General features: G+C 45.6%; 1 protein-coding gene across 3 annotated transcripts in view; it reads left to right on the top strand.

The window, feature by feature from the left end:
* Positions 1–1,353: 1,353 nt before the first annotated feature.
* ptk7b (protein tyrosine kinase 7b) overlaps positions 1,354–25,538 on the top strand; it is a 54,079-nt gene continuing 29,894 nt past the window's right edge. Inside the window, exon 1 of one of the 3 annotated variants that reach the window (XM_023963079.2) lies at positions 1,354–1,943. In XM_023963079.2, coding sequence (XP_023818847.1) covers positions 1,844–1,943 — 100 coding nt within the window. In that variant the 5' untranslated portion in view covers positions 1,354–1,843. Of the gene's footprint in view, positions 1,944–19,451; positions 19,495–25,538 lie in introns of those variants that run through there. The other 2 variants (XM_078931569.1, XM_078931568.1) reach the window with 2 other exon arrangements.

The raw sequence follows: 25,538 nt of genomic DNA on the forward strand, positions 1-25,538 counted from the left end.
ATTTCAGGTAAATCTACTGAATCGGGAGGATTTTAATGGAGATTTTTTAAATGAACTTGTGTTAACTGCTGTCAAAGTAAAATAAATATATTCAATTTTCAATTCAATTCAATTTTATTTGTATAGCCCAAAATCACAACAACAGTCGTCTCGATGGGCTTCGAAGTAAAACGTGAACTCAAAAGGATCACGAATACAAAGAGTTCAATAGAAAAATACTAAAATGAACTAACAAACTGACTAAGCTATACTGGCATCACTGCCCTTAGACCCCCCTTCGCGGTAAGGAAAAACTCCCAAAAAAACCGGATTCTGGAAAAAACGAAGAAACCTCAGGGGTGTCCACATGAAGGAGGGATCCTCCCCCAGGACGGACAGGCGATTTACCAGAACTCTTAGAGAAGAATTAACTTATCTAAATCTACAACTACATATATAAAAGTCCAGCAGATGAGCTTCATCCAGCCGTGGTTGGGGGGACAGTCAAAGGCGCGAGTCGAGCCGGAGACAGGAACCACAGCCAGGTGTAGGAGCAGGAGCAGAGACGAGGTAAACGGTCAGGAACTGGAGCACGGATGAGCCAACTGGAGTCTGGAAGCACTCCCACTCCCCAGGAGGGGAGAGGGAAAGAGGGACAATACATGAATCACTGCACCAAACAGAGACATGGAAAACTAAATGATGAATGATGATCAAGAATAGAGGAGAGGAAGGGTAGAAGTAGAAGAGAAAAGAGGACAGAACCCCAGTGCACCATAGTTACCCCAGCTTCAACTTCTAGCAGCCTTTTAAAAACAAAAAGTTATTGTTATTAAGTTTAATTTAAACACATTAACATTAAGTTAAATAATCTCTGAATACTAACTAGTCTGACAATAAGTATGTAACATAATAATAATAAACTGTATTTGTAAAAAGTGCCCATACAATGACCGAAAATAAAACACGTAAATAATCCGATAAAAATAGATTAAAAGTGTTCAATTGTACATTGTTAAAACAAAACATATCACAAACATTACAAAAAAGAGTATAAATGAAAACAGTTAAAAGTTTGTGCAAAATGTGAAACTTTTTATTTGTATTTTACAGGAAGCTTAGAATTAGATTAGCCTTAAATTTCAATGAAATTACGACCAACAATATGAAAGAGGAGAACAATTTTTTATATCAGACGAAAGGAAAAAGATGATTCATTTCTAATTTTTTCACTGACATAAGTTTACAGTTTAGTAAAAAATTGAAGTAATTCCTGTAAACTACGTAAAGTTCTTTTCTAAACGTGAACAAAAAGTAAGAAAAATTTAGTGCTTTGCGTTGGGCTTTTATTTTGAAACATACAAAGAGGATGTTACCCTACGGATTTCCGCTAACTTGACCCCCCCGCTGAAAATGAAATGAATAATGACCCATGGAGGAGTAGGAGGAGGCGGAGGCAGCAGCGGCGGCGGCGGCGGGTGGTGGGAGGACGTTAACTTGCAGTCGGTGTGTCTGAAAGTGTCGCGCGGCGCTGCTCTGGTCTGGCGGCTCTCGGTGCTGAAGGACGGCGGCGGCTCAGACTCGGCTCACGCGGCTGGGATGCGCGCGGACAGCCGCTCCGCGAGGATCCCTGAAGTTTCCGCGTCGCTCCTAACTTTCCGCCGGGCTTCAGCCCAGCCTGAACTCGGCCCGTGAACCGTCGGTCCCACATGCGTCTGCCCCCCACCCCCATTCAACCAGGTGAGCCCGCCGTTCGTTCTCCCGAGGGGGATCGCGCCGGCTGCAGCGCCGGTTTGGACCTGTTCGCACGCGGCTGCGCGCGGATCTGTTTTCACGAAGGCGCCTCGGGTTCCCACTGGAGAACATGACCGGAGAACTGCGGAGCACCGGGACGGAGAGCCGCCGCAGGAGCGGCAGAGCCCCGGGAACAGCGGCGTGGCTGCTCGGCTTCTTCAGCCTCCAAGGTGGGTACCGACCGTGACCGGACCACAGCCAGAAAACCCCAACGTTTGCGGTTCTGGGGATCGAACTCGCGCTTCGGTGGCTCGGTAAACGGAACCGTCCAAAAGACTGTTTCCCGCCCTCGTCCTTTTCTAATTAACGAAAGAAAGGAGTTCAGGAAAACTTTGTTGGGGGGCCCTTCCCCCACGGGGTGGGGGGGGGGGGGATCACGCGTTTAGATTAAAACCCAATTGAAGGTGTTTTTATGCGGGATTTAATCCCTTAAGGAACATTTTTACAAAGAGGAGAACCCAAAAGATCAAAACCAGATCATCACCAGATTAGGATTTTATTTTGAAAGGTCCTGGTCCTGCCAATGGTGTCAGGTTCTGCTGTCTGTAACGTCGGAACCGATCACGGAGAACGTCCAGTATTAATTATGGCGGAGGCGTGTCCACCACAGTCCACGTGCAGCTGCATGGGAAACGCTGTGATCCTTCAGGATCTGGAGCTTTGTGACCTTGCAGGATCCAGAACCCTGATCCTGTGGGATCCAGTTCGCTGTGACCCTGTTGGATCCAGAAGCCTGTGATCCTGTGGGATCCAGTTCGCTGTGACCCTGTGGGATCGGTACGCTGGGATCCGGAATGCTGGGATCCTGTGGGATTCAGAACAGTGCAATCCTGCCATATCCAGATCGCTGTGGTCTTTCAGGATCTGGAATTTTGTGACCTCGCAGGATCCAGTATCCTGATCCTGTGGGATCCAGAAGCCTGTGATCCTGTGGGATCAGGTACGCCGGGATCTGGAACACAGTGATCTTGTGGGATCCAGTTCCCTGTGATCCTGTGGGATCAGGTACGCCGGGATCTGGAACACAGTGATCTTGTGGGATCCAGTTCCCTGTGATCCTGTGGGATCAGGTACGCCGGGATCTGGAACACAGTGATCTTGTGGGATCCAGTTCCCTGTGATCCTGTGGGATCAGGTACGCCGGGATCTGGAACACAGTGATCTTGGGGGATCCAGTTCCCTGTGATCCTGTGGGATCAGGTACGCCGGGATCTGGAACACAGTGATCCTGTGGGATCCAGCCTGTAGTCTCCGTTCTGCTGTGATGTTTGGAGCTGAGACATTCCTGCAGTGTGGCCCCTAACTCCCCCTCCCCCGGTCTGCTCCCGGTGCCGTTTTGGGATGAATGCGGCGTCTGTGCGGCGGCGTCCGGGCCGGGGATGCGGGGTTTGTGTTGCTAAAAGTGTGGCCCTCTTCAGTCACGCCAGTCCTGCTCCTTCAGGAGCCCCTCCCGGCCGCAGAAACCCAAACTGTGGTCCTGAAGCGGACCGCCCCAGACGACCCTAGTGGTTCCTCTGATCTGCTGCTTTGCCGCGGGGCCAAACATTTGGCTCCAGCTGGAATTCTCCGGAGGAAAAGCGCTGATGGGATCCATCAGAGGAGCTCGTAGACCAGAAACCGTATTTTTCTGTCACGTCAGAGGAAACGTTGGTTCATCCTCACATGAACGCAGCAGCAGCTGCTGCTTAATGCAAACATCTGCACGCTTGGCGTTTCTGCATATCTGCGCGTCTGGAGGCTGTTTGGCCGCTCGACTCTTTCATTCTGAAACACGTGAAGCAAAGTTTGGAGCTGGAGATAAAAACACGGATGATGTTCAGTCAGACCGGAAGTGCCGGGATTTCATGACTCTTTGGTGGCAGATGCTTTTCCTGCAAATATGAAACACAACGTTTATCTAAATAAAATATTTACGTCTTTCTTATACGTTTTGCTTTGATGGACGCGGAATGACCAGACTCCAAGAAAGGGGAGGAGTCTAAATGCTTCCAGAACCGTGGTTTTTGGGAGGTCATGGCATCAATTCTCACATGAGGAGATGTTTCACCGCTTCAGTGGATTTCACTCTTAAAGCTCAAAATTGCATTTCGGAGGATTTCTTTATTCAAATTGTTGACTCTGAAGCAGACATTTGTGACGAATAAAGACGGTGGGCGGAGCTACAAGCCTCCTGGTGCGCCCCATTCTGATCAGACAGGTAAATCCAGGACATTTGTTTTCCTGGAATCTGGATCAGAACCGGACGGCTGGATGGCTAAAAATGTTGCTCTGCATTTTTGATGCACTGCTAATGTTAGTTTGGGGTTGTGGGGGGCTGTAAGCTAGCAGGAGGGCATGTAAACGGAGAGCTCTCAGCAACAAGAAGGGGAAGTCCCGCCCATAACTTGGAGGAGAATTTGGGATGATTTCCTGCCGCTCTGCAGAAACTGTCCTAGAAACCCACACATGGTTTTGGATTAAAACTGCATCACATAATGGAAAGACCACTGCTTTGAATTATTGTGTAATTTAAATTTTACACTTGTACTTTGTTTTTAAAAAGTTCCTATAGTTTTTAAATCTGTTGAGGTGTTTATTTTGATCTATTTATTCTTTTTTTTCTTCTTCAAATATTTAATAATCTGTTTTTTTTTTCATTGTTTCTCTTTTAACCGTATGGTTGGGAGCTTTTATTCTTTACCGAGCTTCCTGCTTTAGTCTGCGTTCCTGAACTCTTCAGCTCTTTTACTGTTGCTGTGCTGCAGCGTCCAGCCTGAAAACCAGGATGTTGTCGGCGTTCACGCACGCCGCTTGTTGGCGAATCTCGGTTCACCGCCGTTCAGGTTTCAAACGGCGATTTTGTTCTGAGCTCATCTGGATGGAAAGCTGGTTCTGGATTAGCTGAGGTCTAATGGGGGGGTGGGGGTGTATTTTCATAGACTCTTGTTTTGTTTGCAGCCAGATGTGAAGGAAAGGCGCCGAGGTCCACATGCATGCAGTTAAACCCACCGTGAGGGCTCCTCTGTTGTAGTTTAGGGGAACTCTGTCTGCTGGAAGGTTCTGGTGTTGGGTTCTGCTGGAAGGTTCTGGTGTTGGGTTCTGCTGGAAGGTTCTGGTGTTGGGTTCTGCTGGAAGGTTCTGTGCAGCAGGAACTCCAGCGGGGGGTTGTGGGACTGTGGGAGGCTTTCCCGTTGGCTCGTTCATCCGGCCGCGCTGATTCAGATTTAGGCTCCAGCCCGCTTTTCTCTGCGTGTGCAGTTCACTTACACTCAGTTAAACAGAGCGCCGCTCTCGAGGGAGGATCTTCTTGCAGCGTTTCAGAGGTTACAGACGTGGCGGCTCCTTCTCTCGTGTCTGGTCTTCTTGTCGCCGCCATCTCCTCCGTTTTCTGTCCGGCTGCCGTCCGTCAAAAAATCATCTGCTGACTTCAAAGACGTCTTGCAGCTTTTGCGACATGCGTATCAAAAAGCGTGATATTGCGATAACGATACATTTGCGATTAATCGTGCCTAATTAGCATCCATGTGGAGTATTGTGTGTAATCATAATGATCTAAATGGATGAACCTTGGTCTTTTTACAGTGGGTTATATTCCTGTGATGGTGGAATCCTCCAGTGTCCTCCCAGTATTTATCATTTATTCATCCAAAGTTTTCTGTTGGAGAATCCATTTCAGATAGATTTTTGAATCCTGTCTTACGTTCTGGCGTTCCTTTTATTTGGCGGCGTCACCGGGCCGTGCCTCATCCGTCATAACGGTTCCGAAAAAGACCTTCTGAAAACTGAAGACGGTCAGCTGTTGTGAGGAGGACTTCCTGCATCACGTCCCCCTTTTTAACCGCGGTTCCGTGTCCCTCACCTGCTGCAGGTGGGAGCCCCGCCCTCCTGTTCTTCCTGAAGATTACCTTCTTTCTACCGACAGTATGACACCCTGCTGATGTAAGCCTCTCCAGAAAATAGTAAACCCTTCCAAGAGCGTTTCCCCTGCAGGGCAGGTGTGAGGCCCGGCGAGGGGAGCGCTCCTGCAGAACCGCCGCTCGGGCCCGTTCCCACGTCTCTGCAAAAGCACGAGCGCCGCTGCATTTCAATGCGTTTGACTGGAACGTGCAGGAATGCCTCGCTTGGCTTTGGCCCATTTGGGAAGCAACGTGGAATAAAGGAGCAGGGGCAGAGAAAGGCGTCTGGCGTGCCGTTGCATAATCCCAGCAGCCATTAACTCTTTGTATCCCGAGGCATTCATGAATTCATCACAGCAGCATTACAACTGCAGTGACGTCTGGCAGGTCCTCAGCGGTGCGTGGAGCCTGCAGCTTCCAAGGACTGCAGATCCGTTTCATTTGGTGGTTTACTCTGAAAGGGAGCGGCTGGCTTCACCGCCTTCTGCCTTTTGCTGGAGTCTTGTGAATCTTTCACAGCTTCCTGGTTCCTTTGAAAATGTGATCATGCGTTGTGGCTGTCGAACAAGCGCAGCAGTTCTGCTTTGCAGCACATTTGTCCTCTCGGCTGTCAAAGCAGAGGAAGATGTAACCTCGATTCCTCTGTTCCTGACACTTCTACAGAGCGTCACGGAGGAGTCCAGACAGCCGCAAACACCACGACGAATTTCTCCCCACAAAACAAACAGAACTGAACTTTTTGGGGGTTTTTTCTTTTGTTTGTTTTTTAATCATACATTTTTATGTCAGGATTGGGTAGAGCTGCAGATAATATTAGTATTGAATCTGCTAGTTAAGGTAATGTTGATTATTTTTCTGAATATTTCCATTAAAAAGCCATAAATGTTTTATTTTCACAAAACCAGAGATCTAAAAAAAGTGGGACATTTTGAAGGAAATTATGATTGTTTTTAACTCTGAATACCGTAAAAAGCTCTGTCAAAAACTCCCTATAGGAAAATCAATTCATGGATTAATTATTCTGGATTTAATGACCAATTACAGGTTTTTATTGCCATATTTTTTTTCAATTTTTTTCTTTTTCATAGTTTTGCCAGGGGTGCGACTTATACTCAGGAGTGAATCATCTGGGATTTCTTTCTTCACATATTTATTATTTTCCCACCAATGACCACTAGAGGGCGCTGTAGGTGAGTTGTCATTTGCTACTGACAGCAACGCAGAAGAAGAAGAAGCGCAGTCCAAATCAAACGAGGAGAATTTTGGGACCAGCATTGAGTCGGATGGACGTCAAAAAAGAGGCAGCAGATGTGAATCCGGTTCGGTGTGAACGCAGCAGAACCAAAAGTGCGACTTGTCTGTGATATTTTTTGTCATTGTGATGCTTTGTTTGGCTCGTGTGACTTTTCTTCTGGAAAATAGTCGTTTTATTTTTTATCTTGTTGCTCATTTATAGTATTTAGAAAATGTAACGGCTGGATCCACACTCACGAAAACCAGGTAAAGAAACATTTATGAAATGATGTTAAAGAGTATAAATTCAAACGAGAGGTTAGACCCTAAACTCTCTAAAACCTCCTTTTAGAAGTTCAGCCCAGAACCGGAACCTGGAAAAAGATGAGAATCCGTTTCCGAATGATCTCCATCCCAAAGATGAGCATCCGAAGAAAGGAGCCAGTCTGGAATTGATTCAACCAAAGAAGAACTTTGGTTTATGTTCAGGTCTTCCTCAGCCGTGTGAACAGAACAAAACGTGTCTGAATCGTTAGTCTTCAGTTCTTTCCCCTCTCAATTCATCCTGATTGAAACCTCCGTGCTGACCTCTGGCCTGCCGCTCCACCACGCTGCCACGATGAGCTCCCCTGGTTGGTGTTGTGCGTCAGCAGACGGTGATTGTCGGAGCTGAAGGCTGCGGGTGTCGAACAACAAGTTTGCTTGATGCTGGTTAACAGAAACAGCCTCTCACTCCGTTTCACCTTCCTCTCCTCCGCCCCACTTTTACAACTCTACCCACAATCCTTCAGGGCCCCATCCTCCTCATGCTGTCCTCGGTCTGAACCTCCCTTTGAAGCTGAGGAGATGCTGCAGAATCCCTTCAGAGTTCTGGAGGTTTGCTCAAAGCAAACGGAAGATTTTCTCCTGCATGAAGGATACAGATGACAGAAAAGTCCCGGCCACACGCGTGTTGTTGACGTGTTCATCAAAAGAAGAGTTTTGATGCGATGGTTGGAGGAAGCATCCTGAGAACCACGCCGCTCACTCAGAAATCTTCAGAAGGAGGAGTCCTGGCGGCCTGTCCACTTTCCGGTGGTTTACGTCTGCTGCACGCTGCGTTTTCGTCAGTCTGCTCACAGCACGCCATCCGTTCTGTGCCAGAGTCCGCTTGAGTGGCGGCTCTCTGAAGTGTGCCGCAGCGCCGTTCTGTGGGTTCAACATTAGTGGTTCTGCTGGCCTCCTGACCAGAACGTATTGGAGACGCCACGGTTCAAAACCAAAGTGTTTCACCCCAATGAACCGTTGCATCTCTGCTGCACGGCCCGTCTGTTCACGCTGACGGTGTCGTTGGTACGAAGGAGCCGAAAGCTTTTCCTTCATTGTTGCCTATTTGTTAGCAAACCTTTAGTTTGTTGTCGTTTTTAAAGCACAAATTGTATAATAAACCAAAACAAATCTGACCAAAATGTTGAGGTTTGAACCAACTGTTAGAATGTAAAAGGCCGGCTTGTACACGGTGAGGCTGTTCGGGCCGTGATGTCGCCTTAGAAACCCGACAATGATCCGGTCTGGATGTTAGGAGTCGGCCGGAACCGACGCCAACGAATCAAACGGTCGCAGGTTTCTACTGTTTATTACAATCAATCAAATAGATTTTTAACTAAGTCGTGATAATAAATCAAAGACTCCACTAGGGCTGCACGATATGAGGAAAACTCTCAATATTAGTGATCATTATTGCGATGACGGTATAACTTGTGATACATGAACAAATTGCAAAACAACCAAATACATAATTTCCTTCCACTGCAACACCATAACCATCTATCACACATAAAGATGCATTTCTCTTAAAAATGATGAACATTTTCTTTCACCAAGCTTTTGTTTGTTGAAATAAAACCATCCCGTCGTTCACAAATAAGACTTCTGCAGAAAAATATGTAAAAAAAATGGGTTGATTAGAGATTGAGCCTAAAAAAGAAGTTTTCCGGATCAAATTGACTTTGAAATTCCAGAGAGAAAAGACACGATGGTGCAATTCCAGCTCACTAGATATCGGATCAAACAAACGAGAAAAAAGACACATAAATGACTCAACAAGACATTAAAGATTTAGTGTCTTAAACAGATCCGTGCTAGTATAAACTGATACTGTAATAATAAAACGACGTTGGAGTTTCCTCTGCTTTTTTTGTGGGATTGTGTCCACGAAGTGTCTAAATAAAGTTAAATTCAGGCCTTATCTGTAGCCGTTGTTTTGGGTTTCTGTCGGCAGCTCCCTGCTCCAGAACCGGCGGGTCACTCCACACGTAGGACAAACACGGTTGTGGTTGGACAATAAGGCGCTGTGTGCAGGTGCAGCCAGCGCACACAGGACGCCGTTTCCTGTCCTTATCTGGTGTGGCGATGACGGACAGAAATGTGTTGTTCCTCATCATTCGCGGAGGCCTCCGGGTCACCGCCGTGTGCCAGACGGCGGGGGAAATGCAGGTTTTGTTGTTACTTCCTGCTGCGCACACGCAGACTTGAACCGTCACCCCTCTGCGTGCTCATCCCGGGTGGGACAGGGTCGCGGCCCTGCCTTTCCTCCCTCTCTGTGGGTCCGGACAACAGTTGGAGGTGAAGGCTGACAGCTGTTTGGATGCTGACTTCCTGTGATTGGAGACCTCATCCTGTTCAACACCAAAGAGGATTTTACCGCCACGCTGCAAATATGGAACCAGACTTGTAAACAAAAATGACGGATTAAATAGATCTGCAGCTACAAGATCCTGTCTTAGGTCATGAAATCCACAGATCACCACGTTTATTGTTGTTTTGTTTTTTATGGGAAAAGACTTTTGTTCTCAGCAGATCTGGGTGATGTGACCAGAGAATTGTGTTGGCGTGATCGCTCTGCTTCCGTTCTCCAGGACAGACCGCCATCCTGCGGAACAATGTTTAACGCTGAACAAAACACGACGAGGACGCCATGACGTCAACGACTCATTTGGTCAGTCACAGAGGAGAGAATCTGCTGCAAAACCTTCCAAACACGACGACAAAGGAGTCCATGGGGTCTGCTGGGAGGGGGTGGGAATATCCCAGATTAAATCCCAAATCTACACATTTCCTGGAGAAATGGATGATTACCTGGATGGTTAGAACCATCGACTGACATCCTCCAACCCAACACCGCCATGTTGGAGGCAGACATCGTGAAAAGCAGTGATTGGTTGGTCTGAGTCATCGTTTCTACGGCAACCACTCAGGGTGAGCTTGATGGAAGGCCACACCCCTACCCATTGAAAGTGGGCTACACCAGGGCCATGTCCGAATTCCCGCCCTAACTACTAAAAAACTAAATAGTGTGGACTATCTAGTGCCCTGGATTTTAAAAGAAATTAGGACACCATTGCTCACTTTCTGCTTTTTATTTTATTTTTTTAAACAGCGGATATGACGTCACCGCCATTCACAAAGTTAAAATCTAATTCCCATGAGCGTTTTGGGACGATTATTTAGGAGTCCACTGTCTTCTGAAGATAAAAACATTCATGGTTTATTAGAAAAAGTACATTTTTTGGCAAAAAAAAAATTGTTCCGACGCAATGCATTGTGGTCTATATTCGCCGATCAAGTAAGCATCGACGCACATGTGTTTTTCGCAGAGACTTCTGGGAAATTTCTGGATTTGGGAATATGTTGATTGGGACAGCGCTACAAAATGGTGAACGGACTAAAGTGCAGTGTGTAGTGAGTGTGGAAGGAATTTGGTCACAACCTTTAAATCTGTACATTTATAACGTTGGATGTGAGGGCCAGCAGGCTCCACCCACTTTTATCGAGTCATCTGATTGGTCAGTTTATTACTACCTAAAATAGATTGAACTACAGAAAAAATATAAAAATACGGATTATCAAGAACACGTTTAAACAAAGGTATCAAGTCAAGAAGGGTACTCTGACCAACAAGCCAGTAGTTACTTCCTGTCTGGAACGCCAAAGGGGAGGGGCCCCTCCAATAGTTAGGAGATTTTAAGTGGAGCTGGCGACAGCAAGCGATTAACTCTTGCCGTCTCCAGGAATTAAACATTTTTAATTAACCGATTAAAATCTACGAATTTGTGTCTCTGAATTTGAAGCTGTTATGAAAACGGCTTTTTAGGACCAAGAAAATCCTCTTTCTGAAATGCAAATGTAAGCAAGGCGTTAATCAGAATCAACAGGAATTGGTCGGTGATTCCAATCTGTAGTTTCCCTCATGCATGGATCATAATCTGCATCACTCTGGGTAGTGTTGCTTAAAAAAGATAAACATGTTCTGATGAAATCCCTCACTAAGAGCTGAAATGGAGAGCTACTGTGTGAGGTGGGTCTTCAGAACGAAGTTTGTATTCAGACAAAGTGTGATGAATTTTACGGAATTATTGCTATTATTATTTTTTCCTGTTTGTGGTTATATTCCTAAATGGTTCTGATGTGTAGATCAGCTTTACCTCTCTGGATTTGAGCATCTTTGTAAGCTGCGATCTGTCGGTGATGAACCGTCATCCACCATTGAAGATGGAACTTCACGTTTTTGCATTTTTGCGGCGTGACCTCACCGCTGGCCCGTCATTCATCCGTGGATGGTTTCCAGGCAGGTTTTGTCTGGACGCCGCTCCTCCTGTCATTCTGGAGGAGGTGAAGAAAGGCTTTCAGTGAAAGCTACACCCCTGCCTCCCCTACAACCTCCCAGGTCCATCTGGAAATGAGGTCAGATGACACATGAGCCCTGAGTGAACCCGCCTCCCTCGCCGCTCCTCTGTGGCGCTCTTTGAACACGGGCATGGATGGCAGCGTGCTGTGAAGGAAGAGAAGTAGCTTCCTGCTCTGGGGGAGGACGGGTTATTCTTTCCTCACAGACTGAAAAATGTCAGAAGCTGGTGGTGTTGGGAGTCTTCTGAATGACATGTTTGAGGAAAAGCAGCTGTAAAAGTAGCCGTTATCTTTACATCCACTGACAAAAGCAGGCCGTTCTGCTGGTTGGGGGGTGGGGGGGTCATAAATTAAAGAAGCTCTGCTGCTCTAAGCCTCGTGCACAAATGTTCCTCGTCTCAAATGAGAGCTGAATGTCCTGCAGCTCTTCCTCCTCCTCCTCCTCCGTTTGTTTGATCTTTTTGTTTCTGGCTCCGTCTGAAGGTCTGTGCCGGTGCTGAAGCGCCAAACATGAGTCGTCCCCCCCCCCCTCCCCTCCCCCCGCAGCAGGGAAACGCCAAGGGCATGAAGTTTGCACAAACTTCACCCGTGTTGGTTATGTGGGGGAGGTTTTCAGGTCCAGATGTTATCGGGGAAAGCTTAGTGCCGTGGTGCCGCGGCCGGCCGTGGTGCAGCAGTAGGGCGGTCGACCCATGATTTTAAGATTGCAGGTTCGATTCCCGCCTTGCACGCCCAAGTGTCCTTGGGCAAGACACTGAACCCCACCTTGCCTCTGGTGGGAGGTTGGCGCCAGTGTTCGGCAGCGGCCAGCAGTGTGTGAATGTGTGTGTGCTTGGGTGAATGGGACTGTGACTGTAAAGCGCTTTGGGCCTTCGAAAGAGGGTAAAAAGCGCTATAGAAGTATACGCCATTTACCATTTAGTCCCAGCCGCCCACACGGGTGGCCCGCAGGTCATGTTGGGGGCGTAGTCCCAGTGAACCCGTAAGGAGAAAATGTTTACGCATATCTTTTTCTGCGGGCATGCTGCATGTTCTTGTAGAGAACACTTGCACAACGCTTGAGGGGGAAGTGCACTGACCGCACACAACAATGACAAACGCGAGACACACCTGAGATGTAGCTGCTCCTCTCTACGGACCCGGACAGCCAGCAGAACCCTATAAGCGCTGTTGGGTTCAGTTTGTTTGCTTTTAGCACAAAATATTTTCACTTTGAGGCTGTTGGCAAGATTCAGCAAAAATGCAGAACCTGGACCAGCCGGGCAGCAGGAACACTGATTGTTTCTAACGGTTGATTAAGCTAAAGCGGGAAATCGGACCCGTGTGTCTGCAGAGGCGATCAGCTGTTATTGAGTTAGTCCGCCAGAACATCTCTGAATCTCTGCTTCCAGCCTGGCCTCAGCTCTAAATCTGGGTGGAATCAGGCCCATATTTAGAGGCAGGGGCAGGTGAAAGGGTCACAGGGAAGCTGGGGTTAACCCCCACCCCCCAAACGAGCTGCTCACATTTCAGATGGACTCTTAACAAACACTAAGCAGATTCCCACTAAGGGACGTCGTGCAGAAATGCATCAGCGGGCGCAGAGAAAGCTTTCAGTTTAGGAGAGAAATGAGCGACGGACGGTCCAGGATGACATCGGTTTACTTCAAACTCCTTTAACTCGTCGTTTATCTGCCAGAAATGCTGCGTTTGTTTGCAGACTCCGGGCATTAGCAGCTGCAGGTTTTCTGCCACAGCTCGGTGATGTTTTTTCCAGGCTGCAGAGGCTGAAAGTACGCAGCAGAGCTAACTGAATTATTGCCCGTCTGTCTTCTTCATCCTGTGACAATGATCTGATTAGCTTTTCCTCGTCTTTTTTTCTGTCTGTGCTGCTGTGGAACAATGTGCAGCTTTTTCACAGGAGGAGAAATCTTTATGGAGCTAACTTCATTATATCTAGTGTTGGATGGTCCATTTTTATGTTTTTACCTTCGTATGAAGGAGCAACTGTTTTTACTGTTGAGTTAAATGAAAACTTAACAATTCACCTTTTATCTGAATACAGTAGTTATTTGAAATTCCTCCATAATTTGTGTTTGATCAGAATCGCCACAGATGACATGAGTCGTGTTCGGCTCAAACCTGCTGCAGCAGCACTTTTTTCCTCTTCTGAAGTCCATCAGTATGCAGTAAACTAACAGCGCTGTGATTTCCAAAAGGGGATTTCGTTCCCTCTGCCTCCAAGCGCCTAAATACCTCTGAGTGTGCAGAGAACAAGCCAGTCTTTCAAACACTCTGCAAGGTGAAACATGTGATAATTTGATTTAAGCCGCATGCTTCCTGTTGAGCTAAAAGCTTGGGTTGTTTTCCACGTGCTGCGATGGCGTGTGCGGCCAGCAGGACTCCGGTAGACGGCCGATGAAGACGCTAAATGGATGCCATTTGGCTGAGGGCCTCCATGTGACTTCAGCCTGAAGGAACGCCGTCTCAACGCATCCATGTCGACTTCCCTTCAGACAAAAGCAGATCCTGAATGGAAGTGCTGTTTTGAAGACACCAGTGGAAACCCATCAGGTGTGAGACCGACACCTGAAGGCCATTGACTGCTGGGACAGCCGGCCTTTGCTTTAGCGTCTGTGTTGTTGATTCAAAGACTTTCCTGGATTTTTCTTTGCCCCAGCTTTTCATGTGACGTATAAAAGAATGGCGTGTTGGGGCTCTAAGCGGTGAGATCTGTGTGGGGAAAGTGGGAGCTCTCACTCTGACAGGAATGACAGGGATCAGTGGCTCTTTGTTAATCTGTCTTTTGACCTTCAAAACTCTTCTCTGGCTTTTGAGTCAAAGGTCAAAGTGTGTTTTAACCTCGGGTTCTCAAACACTTGGTCGTTCGTATGGCTTGACCTTTAGTTTTAAGAGTCTTCATCATGTTAACATCTTTCTGTCTGCTGTAAAAGGTCTGTTTACATTGGAGTTGTTGCTGCTCTCAGCTGGTCGGGCCGTGTTTTAATCCTGTTTGTGATGGTGGTGTGCTATCCTATGGGGTCCAGATCCTCACATTGACGTGTTCTCCCTACCACAACAAAGGTGGATAAAGGTGAAGAGGATTTCATGTAATCCATGGACACCAGTGCAGATAACAAATCATTGAAGAAAAGAGGTTTTGTGGGGTCCAGATGACCCCACTCCCAACGTTAACGTGCCTAGGATAGCACAAGGGTTACAAGAACAACAGTTTTCCCTACGATCTTTGTCTTTCAGTGCAGAAAGATAAATCTGGGGCGGCGGGGGGGGCAGAAAAACAGGTTTACTGGTGATAAATGGCAGGCTGGGGTAGGAAAGCGTCTCCTCTTTGACGGAGGATTGGGCTTTGTCTTGAAATGCGAGCTACCTGCTTTTCAGAGGCTCTAACTTTGAACACAATGGAGGTGGAGGAGCAGAAAGGTTTGTGATATGGGGGGGGGGGGGGGGGGTGTGAAGGGATTTGAGTCGCTGTTACTGTCTGTTAAAGGGGATTACTGTTTAATTAAAGGTCAAGGATCCTTCAGACCGCCTTGATTTACTTAGAGCGAAATTCTCCTACATCTATTAATCTGTCAATCTAGAAATATTGAATAGTCTTTACTTATAACGGGGATTTCTGTGGGTTTTCTTTTTTTGTTTTAACTATCGGGTGTCTTGGATTTATAGCCTTTTTTGGAGTTTTTTTCTAGGGAAGAACTCCCCTTTCTTCATATCTGAAAATTGGAATCTTTTTCTCTTAAAGCTTGCTGAATGACCCTGGAAATCCCAACAGCATAGACTCTTTTTTTAGTCGATAATGTATTTAAGTCTGATTTATTTTTAGGGACTTCTTGCAGCAACATTTCTAACAGTCACTGCTCGGCGTTTCTCCCATGAAACGTCTCCTATAGAACCTTGAACACCATGTTTGCACGTTTGGAGATGCCATGAGGTCAACTTTAGATGGTTTCACAGCAACCGCCGTCATGTTTACATCCCTTTCTCCGCACATCACCGTCGTCTTCTGCACTCAAACGGGGGTACCTCACAAACAAACACATTAGAAATGAAAGCATTATGACCACTGAGATGGGAACAAAGCGCCAGGGATCCTGTTTCCGTGGGAGTGAACCCTGCAGGAGTCGTGTGTTGTGCCAGGTGATTGATAGAGTCCATCTAACCCGGTCCGCTCCCTGTTATTGATCGACGTGTATGGCCAGAGGATTGTGTTGGCTCATTAACTGCACATATTCCTACCTTTATGTGGAGAAAGGCTGACGGATGTGTGTGAAGTGGCTTTTTGGAAATGCTCATTAGCTCAACATGGGAGAGTGTGACTCACAGGATTCAGTGAGATTAGATGGAGATATCTTATGTCATAGTTGAAACTGTTGAAGCCTCAGTCGCTGGCACCCGTCCGGGAGGTTGAACCGTACGAAGGCTGCGGGTTTTTGGGATATTCTGGTCTGTGGAGGGCCATAGAGAAGGGACGCCATGAAGATGGAATATACCGTTGTCGTGCGTGTGGTAAGTGTACCGTTGGAAGTATTTTTAAGAACAATGGAAGTGCAGTGATGCTGTCGTACAGCGTCCTGACTCCACACTCTATAGTTATTAGTAAGGTGTGATACTGGCACCTTACTGACCGACAGCAAATACTGCAGGCACGGGGCATGCACGTGGTGCTAAGGGTATATTCAGACTGGTGAACCAGTTTCCTCCGATAATCCGGAACAAATTTTCAGTCTAAAGCGGACCGTTGTCCAGAACCAGGAACCGTTCTTGGACCCGTCTTTGGAGGTGGTCTCAGTTAGTTTCCAGTCGGTCTGAGCTTCGGTTTGCTTTTGGGATTTCTCAGTACGAGTAAGTTCTGTGCTCTGAGCGGAACAACTGGACCAAAGTGACCACGTTAGCCGGTAGTCACGGGACGTTAACAGAGTAGGAATGAAGCACCAGATGATTGGCCTCGCCCTTGTAATTCTTGGCCAATGACTGAAGAGATCTTTAGTCACATGGTTTTGTTTACAAGCTTTAGTTTGAAACGGGACAGTCCATACGGGCAGTTGGGAATAAACCATTCCTCTGGTTCAACAACTAAACACGGATGGAAAGCTCGACCTGCAGTTGCCACGTCTGGATAACCTGTGCCAGATGCTGGTTCCTGCTGGGAAAAACGGCGTTCCTGGGTTGGTAGAAATTAACAAAGAGGTCCGGAGTGCAGACCATCCCATCCCTCGCGGAGCGCTTTGATCAACAGGCAGACCAACAGGGAGTAATCAAGAGTCCAGAGCTCCTCAGTGGACCATGACTCATTGACCAGACGAATCTCATTTTCCACAGAAACAGATGTAATTAAAAAAAGACACAAGGAGACGCTGTGCTGCTGTAGAACATCCTATTTAAGAATATGATTTATTCGGGTCAATGCAGCTTACAGGGGTATTATTCTCACTGTCAGTGGGGCAATTAGTGATTCTGGATAAAACGGTTAAAGCTACCAATTATCTTTTTACAAAAACAGTTTTCTCCTGCATTTTATTTCCATTTAAAGTTCTAAAAGTCTAGACATTTTTTCAGGCCGGGTTAGTGGAGTTGACAAATCCAAAACAAATTAAACTTTAGACTTGAACCCTGGAATCCTCCTGCAGTTTTCCGCCCTACTCCTTCATTTTCCCATTAGGACATCCTAACCATTGGTACAAACGTGAACTTTCACGTGCACGGCAGCGCGTCTCCACTCATCTTTACTTCAATACAAAGAGTGTCTGTGATCTGCAGACACGTAAGCCCTTAATTGGCGGCTTTGTCACTCCTGTAAGTCCTGGTTTACTCCGACGATCCCTCTGCTTGCAGGACCCCGCTCTATTCCTGTTTCAAGTGTGCGTCCGTGAACATTTTACACGCAAACACCGTGTCTGGTAGGTAGACGGCCCCCTCACCCCCCTTCCATCCACACCCTTAACACCCCCCCCCCCCGCCTCAATCCTGAAAGAAGCCAAACATTGTTCTTTCTCTGCGTGCATGACTGCAGGAGGTGGCGGTAAAGCAGGAAGTAATTAAAACTAATTATTCAGCTCTAATCAGAGTGAAGGAACTCTGCGGTTACTTCCTCACCACTGTGGGGCAAACCCTCCATGATCACATTTACATATAAAAGATTAAAGAGCTGTTTAGACTTATTCTCCTGTTTTTTAAATATCATTTCAGAGCTTCAACCGTTCAAACTAAAACAAGTGAAAGCGTCAAATGGTGTTTGATCAATCCCCAAAAGAGACCAAACGTTTCTGCTCCTTTTAGACAAAATGGTGTCACTCAGAGAAAAAACTCCAAAGTTCATCCAAGGATTCCAGCTTTTGTTCAGATGGAAACCTGATTTCCATGTGAGGGACTTTCTACATTAGCAGCACTTTGATGATTTAATGTGTTTTCACTCCTCTTTATATTCACATATTTCTGTCAGCTCCTCGCCAGCTGCCAGAACTGCCATTGGTCTCAAACATTGGCCCTAAATTCTTCCTGTTGGAAAGGAAACGATGCGGTGGGAATCATTTATCATGCCCCCCACGTGCTGGAGACGCCTCACAGAGGACAGCCGGAGACTCCTCTTCATGCCACGGCCCGGTCTGGGAAGTATTGACCCCACAACTTGTTGAGGACTACCTCGGGGGAAGTAAGTGCTAATTGCCCCGGGGAAACCAGATCATTTTGTTGGCAGGGTTCTCTTGAAGGCCGTTAAGTCGGCGTCTTTTATCTGAACGTCTCCTTTGTTGTTTGCAATAAAGTGAGGAAGGACAGAGATGTACCACCCCGGTGCTAAAAGACGGTGTGTGTGGGGGGGGGGGTTTGAGCGTCATGTTGTTGGGACGCCACAGAAACAATGGTTGGGATTGTGTTGCCCGGAGAAGGCTGGCTAACTGAAAGCAACTTGTGGATCTAAAGATGTGTCGGGACCGATGGGCTTTAGGAAAGCCGTTACTCTGCATCTCAGTGGAGGCGCTTTCACACCTGCAGGTTTGATTCACACCAGGGTTCATTTTCATGGAGAGTCGGCTCACTTTGACAACTGTGAAAGATCACTTATTCTCTGCTGTCCATCAAATCAGTGAACCCAGCAACAGAACGGGGGGGGGGTTTGTTTCTGTTTAAAAAGAAAAACATGGAGCGGGTTGGCCCCCCGTGTGAATGCAGACAGACTCTCTGTAGGCCAAAGAAGTAGAAGAAATGACGTTTAGAGCAAAAAACGTCCGATTCATGGAAAACGTTTGTCCAGAAGGTAAACGGCGTGTGATTGGGAAGAGCGGCGCCTTTCAGCTCCTATTGGTTTGGTCAAACCACAGACTTCAGCCTCGGTAACCATTTGATGCTGCACGTTTGGGGTTCCGTTACTCGCTTACTTACTCTAGAACAATACAGAGGGACCGGGGGAGGTACAGATGGAATGGATGTCTGTGAAACCCTCCAGCCAAGCATTTACGACGGTCCTTCAGCGTTGCTGCTTCCCACTGAAGCATAAAGGAAGCCACAGAGACGAAAGGGAAGCTGCGCCGCGCCAAAGCGTTTGGAGAAAATATGGGATGGAAGACGTCCATGGCCCAACTCTATTCACCAAAGGAGCAGCTGACAGCCGCAATTTAATTCAAGATCTAATTCATCCCTTCATCCGGGACCCCTAATCCACAGCTCACTTCTTTTTAAGGCCCCCCCCTCTGCGCCCACATGGCCTTTTGTTTTACCCCCTTCCTTTCAGACAAACTCCTAAAAGTTGGACGCCTGGAAGGAACATTTTTACTGCTTTGCACAGCTCTGTCTTTGTCCCGCTCATCACGATTTAATTAAAACATCAGAGACGGCGAGTGAGTGTTTGTGTGGACGGAGCTGCGCTCGTCTGACCTACTTTTCCATCACTGTTGGGGAGACGCTGCAAACATCCAAGCTGTTGAAGTAGACAAGTTTGTCCGTTAGGTTTGAGGTTTGTGGGTTCAACTTTTCTGAGAGGAATCGTATTTTGATCTTTCCATATTGCGTCAGGTCTTGCCCTCATTGAAAATCATCTTTTTTCCCCGTTTTGTGGCCGGTTGCTATGGATAAAAATGGTCTGTTATACCATCACAAACCTTGGTCATGGTAATTATGACCATGGATTGTTTTTTTTTTAACAAGTTCTTTAAACTTCTTGTGTTGTTGCTTCCTAGGACCTAGTTTCTGCAGATGTATTTGTCCAGAAGTGGATGCATCAGAATAGAGCGGAGCCGTTTGTGGTCCACCCAGCGTTTTCTTTACCATCTTTTTCAGACGTCATTTTTTCATCTGCTCCTGACTCACAACGATTTGAAAAAAGAAATACTCAAATGCAATTTTAAGATGAATTTCCTTTCTATAGGTCTTCCATCATCATAGAAATGCTACAAGAACATGTCAGAAACACAATTTTCAAAAGAGTGGCTCTTTAAAAACTAAATCATTAACCACAAACTCCTTTTCAGGAATGTCCCATTCTGATGTCAGTCAGACAAACTTTATTCAAACGTCTAGAATCCTTATTTAGGGTGTATTATAGCTCCAGGTTAGTTCATTATAACGTAGGTTTACCTCTGATCACCTCACTAGTGTACCTGTGGGCATCTTAAAAGTAAAAGTGTTGTGGCCTTCAGGGATCAGATGTCACTCAACAGTCTTCATGTTTTCACAAAGTGACATCTGTAGTGCAAATGACGGCAACATCCAGTCTGGATCAAACTAATCAGGAATCTATGACTTGAGCCTGTGTGTCTGCAGGATGTCTGAGGCATGAGTCGGATGAATTCTCATTCTAGTAGTACTCCAGAGCCCTGAGCTTCCTCTTGTTCCTATGCCTCTCACTTATGGAGAGGGGCTTGGCAGTCCAGTGGCTCTCCCTGTGAATGCATCATTGTCCCTCCGGTTGGAGAGGAACTCTAGAGTCTGGTGCTGGACGTGCTGGCTGTGCTTCAGAAACTCTGCAGGGCCTGAGATTAGCAGGGCATGGTGGGATGCCTGATAACTGACACCCTCCACGCAGGCATTTGAGCGCCTCTCCGGTCTCACTAAAGACTACAGCCACAAAGGCGCCTTTGAGCATCGGGCATGGTGTCTCTAATCCCCAAAGCACAAAGACCTGAGCCATCGATAGCATCTAAATAACTCCTCACTAAATGTCATTTGCCTGAATTAGCGATATAGAATCTCTCCTTGTTTTTGGATTGCTTAGTGAGCTCTATGGAAATATTTGGGATTTCTTTTGATGCTTTAAGTGCCGGCAGTGAACACGTCACAATGTTAGGTTGTCCACTGTGATGGGTGGCCTCTGGCTACTTGCCTCCAGGTTTCAGGCAACTGGGTTGCAGCAGCTTTGAAAGGTCTTTAATATTCATGAAGCATCAGGCTCACTGCTGACTTCAGTGTTTCTTTTTAACACTTTAAAGGGCTGGGAAGGTTAAGCCCTGGATGAACATCAAAATCCGTAAAGTTTCTATTGGTTTGGACATTTTCTATGTGAAATGACTTCTGGGAATTGTTTAAATTGCAGAAGGATTCAGGTCACTAAACAATAAAGGGAGGCTGGATGGCACTTCCATTACTTTGCTGTTTGGATCTCTGAGGACATTAAAGTGAAATTTTCTGTCCTGCTTTGACAGACGGCTGGCATAGCCACACAAATCCACAAGAGCTAAGCTTTTGCTACGTGTCGCTAATTAAAAAGGTGAAATTTGTCATTGTTGAAAGACGACTACAAAGAAAACACACTAAGAGAACGTCGACCACCGCTTCTCCTGCCAAAGAAATTACCCCTAATTGACCTCTTGTAACTGAAGAGCCTGCTTTCCCCTGGAGGACTGTTGTCCACTAGTTTCCCTGGCAACACTAAAGAACTAAATCACAGTTGGAGGAAAAATGTTCAAAGCACCTTCATTTTTATTTTAATTGCATTTTATTTTGTGCACATCCTAAGACTTGTTTCACATTTGCACCACAGAAGCATATTTTATTTGCCTTTACAGTTGAAGTTTTCCTAACTATTAAAGGAAAACTATTAACATGGTTTTTCATTTTACTGTCCGTCTGGGAAGAACATTGGAGATTTTTATCTCATTCAGATCTACAGCTTCCTGACAGGAAGAATGGAATCAGTCTGCGTTTTGGTCAACAAGGAACCACTTCTAGCCTGATGGTGTTTCTACCCCCCAAAGTATTTCTAGATACATTCTGGAATCCTAAAAGCTTCTTCTCCTCTGGGTTCATTTCATTTAGTGTGACATCTGAGAACTGGACCAGGACAGTTGTTGATACTTTGGCTTGTGGCCCCTGGCCAGATTGAAAGATGGATCCTTGAGATGGGTGAGACTGATGGTTGGACTCGTGCCCAAAGAGAACTTTGTTCTTGCAGTGTAATTCAATCGCTCATTGTTTCCCATTTGTCCAGAACCCATCAGTTTTTCTGTTGACACATTCATTTTGGCAGCAGGGGGGTGGGGGTTCTACGGTTTAGGGAAGGATCGGTTACCGAAGGCCAACCAGCATTTGGACCCTGTGGAAGAATGGTTGTAAATCTGACTCTGGAGTGATTTAAGGAGACCCTGAGCTGCTCTTTGTGTTACTGATATGTTTGTTGGGATGACACCATCGCCGGTGACACTTAACACTAAGAACCACTTTTTTCCCCCTTTAAAAGATGATACATTGGACATCCTCTTTAAGATGTTTTTAAAAAGACCCACTGTCAGCTTGAACCTTTTTAAAATGATGACATATTACAGAGTTGGAGGGGGATTTGAGTCTTTGTCATGTGGTTTAACAAAAATCCAAAGCAAAACATGGAAGGATTGCAGTTTTTGTGTTTGTTTCTACTGTTTAGATCGTAGTGGGGGGTCATGGAAATCTGATGTATCTTGGTGCATTTCTTCCAGGGAAATCACTCGTTTCCTAAAGCACATCTAGGAAGTTGTTGGCGTTTAAATCTGGTTATTCCTGTGGATTATTCAAACTCAGCTAATGTATCAAGTGAGCAGGAATCCAACAGTAAGAGGAGCTAAACCAAGGACTATGGAAAAAATAGATTTATTTTTAAATGCTTTTGGCCTTTTTAGGACCACTGACTGTATATGACAGTGATGAAAGTCTTCCGGGAATTCCCGGAAATCCGGGTTTTTGAGCAAACCGAACGTACTTTCCGGGAAATAAAGACCTGATCTCTAGGGACAAATCGCTTTCCGGATTAGAAAATGGTCTGAAATCAGCTAATTTTAGCTTTATTTTCTATATTTCTCCGCAGATCGCTTCCTCTATGGTCGTGGCCATCTCTCGTCTTCCCGGCCTAATTGACCAATGACGGGACGTTTTAGTTGCTTTCGGATGCGTCGACGGGTCTGATTGGCTCTGTCTGCACCACGTGGTCAGCGTGACTTGCTTCCCTAGAGACCAAAACTGGCGGACCCACGCTAAACTTTCACAAACACATCTGAAGAGTTTGCGATCAAATTTGTGTTAAAATAATGGCAGGCATCGTCATTATTGAGCGTGGTCACGACCTCAGTTGTGAGAAGACGATAAAAAACAAATTGAAGTGGTCTTGGCTGGAAAAAAAAAAGATTTTTAAGGTAGTGTAGGTCAAATACTTTTTTGTGTAAAATAATCTCAAAACCACATTTTGAAATAATTTCAATTTTAGTTTTGAGTTTCAGTTTTTATTTTGAATACATTTCTCTATCTAATTTATTTGTATTTCCTAATTACCATGATTTAGTTCAGTATAGTTGACATTAATTATAAGTATTTGATGGTTTGGACCCGCACTCCCTTAAAAAACAATGTTTACAATGTTTAGTTTAGTTTGTATGTTTGTTTTGATATTTCCCAGATTACTTAGTATTGGTGTTAAAGAATTGATGTATTATGTTATAGAATTATAGTTTAAAGCAGATCCCATATTTTGATGTAATTATAGTTTGAGAAAAAAGTGCAAGTGGATGTTGTACATCAGTCATTTCTAAAGCAGAAATAATGTATAAATAACTGAGGTATTTTCATAGAATATCATAGTTACTGGTGTTCTTTTTGCCATTTGGGGCTTTGATGTTACTATATTTTAGCAATTGTATGTTTTGCAGCTTTAAGGAAAAGCGTAGATTGTAGGATTGTGTTACTTTGAGCAATTTTCCAAATTCTTTTTTAGGACCAGCAAGTCCTTAATGGAGAGTCAAACTAGGGGTTTGAATGACAAATCATGATGCTCCAATTAGTCTTAGTTTCTTGATAAAGAAGTGAATAACTAGCTGCCAGAATGCACCAGAATGCATCTAAGACCACGTATTTTTCCAAAATTTCGCTCTGTGCCCGCCATATCGCTCAAAGAAAAGTTCAGGGATTTTTTCCTTGCCTGACTTTCATCACTGATATGAGAACTGGACTGAGTGGCCCCGCCCCCTTTGCAATCCAAACAGGAAGTACCTGCTGAAGCCAAGATGCTATAGATTCTATAGAGAAATCAACAGCTGTTACTCTATTGGTCAGAATGATCATTAAGATCTTCTTGATGATCTTCATTTATTTTTCCTGTAGTTCGTTAACCAAGTTAAAAACTGACAAATCAGAGCTATTAAAGTGGGCGGAGCCTGCTGGCCCCATGTCCAAGATTCAGAACTTTTGATCAGTATAGCCTGCTTTCAAGTGGTGGGGGTGTGGCCTTCCAACATGATCACTACTTACTGGCAGAACTTTAGCTCAGGCGGTAGAGCAGGTCGTCCAGCAACCGAAGGGTTGGCGGATTGATCCCCAATTGACCCCCAATCCCCAATCCATCAATTATTATATTACTGGTGAAAGTGGTTGGCAAAGAAACATTGACTCAACCACCTTAAACCAATCACTGCTTTCTGACGACATCTGGCTCCAACATGGCGGCGTCCGTATGGCGACATATGGGCGACTGAATTGATTTCATTTTTTGTTGCCGGATGACGTCACGCTCTTTTATTCTAGTTCTCGTAGACGTCAATGGTTGGGACATTCGATGGTTAACATTCACATGGATTCATTGAACTTCAATTGACTGCTCTGTGCTTTAGACCGCAGCGTTACAAATACACAGCTGTTATCTCCATTAAAGCCTTTGGTTTGATGGAATATTTAGGACTTTCATTCATTTTAAAGCTAATTTGTTTCAAAGGTCAGGGGTCACTTTTTTCTTAAATATAAAAAAATTACCGGTTTCAGATGAACAAGAAGAAAAGAGTTTTTGTTTCTTAAATTTTCCTTTATTCAATGTTACTACTGGAGTATAAGAAATGGCTAAAGAATAACCATAAATATGTATTTGTTTGATGGCAATTATGCAGTATTTGTTGTCAAGACGTTCAAAAAAGTAAAGTATCGAAAGACTAGATTTTAACTTTAGTTTAAAAAAAAGAAAGGGATTAAGTCAAGTTGGAACTCTTCATATTTTAAAGTCTGGAGGAAATCACAAAGTCTCAACAGAAGAATAGGATTTAAAGGAACAGAAGAACAACAGAAAACTGGAGTCAATAAGACGGCAACACAACCGTTGTGAGTGAGCGCTTTAGCCCTGATTTCCCATGTAGAGTGAAGCAGACAGCAACCGCCATCATTCAGTCCTAAAGAGCAGACGGCTCTGGCTTCACACGCAGGTAATTGGCTGTTGACACGACAGACGGCTCAGCGGGAAACCGTATCCTTTATTCCAAACACGCAGACGCACAAATTCAAATCCTCTGCTCCTCACCTTTGAGAGATCCTGCCGCCCCCCACCCCCGCCGACTATTCACCCGCAGCCAAGCAAGCCAATTAGAGGCCGAAAGGCGTATAATTGTGCGACTGTGATTTCTGTGCGTGCGCGTTTGTGTGAAGGTGTCATTTCACCAAGTCTCAGGGGGTCGCGCCACCTCCTGCAGTGAGGAGTCTCCCTCCCCACAGTGTGAGTGACAGGAGACCCAGAAGGAGGTCTTTGTTCCGGTCAGGCCTCACTGCTTCCCAATGCTGTTT

The sequence above is a fragment of the Oryzias latipes genome, chromosome 15, assembly GCF_053564925.1.
Source record: "Oryzias latipes strain Hd-rR chromosome 15, Olatipes_Hd-rR_3.1".
Taxonomy (NCBI): domain Eukaryota; kingdom Metazoa; phylum Chordata; class Actinopteri; order Beloniformes; family Adrianichthyidae; genus Oryzias; species Oryzias latipes.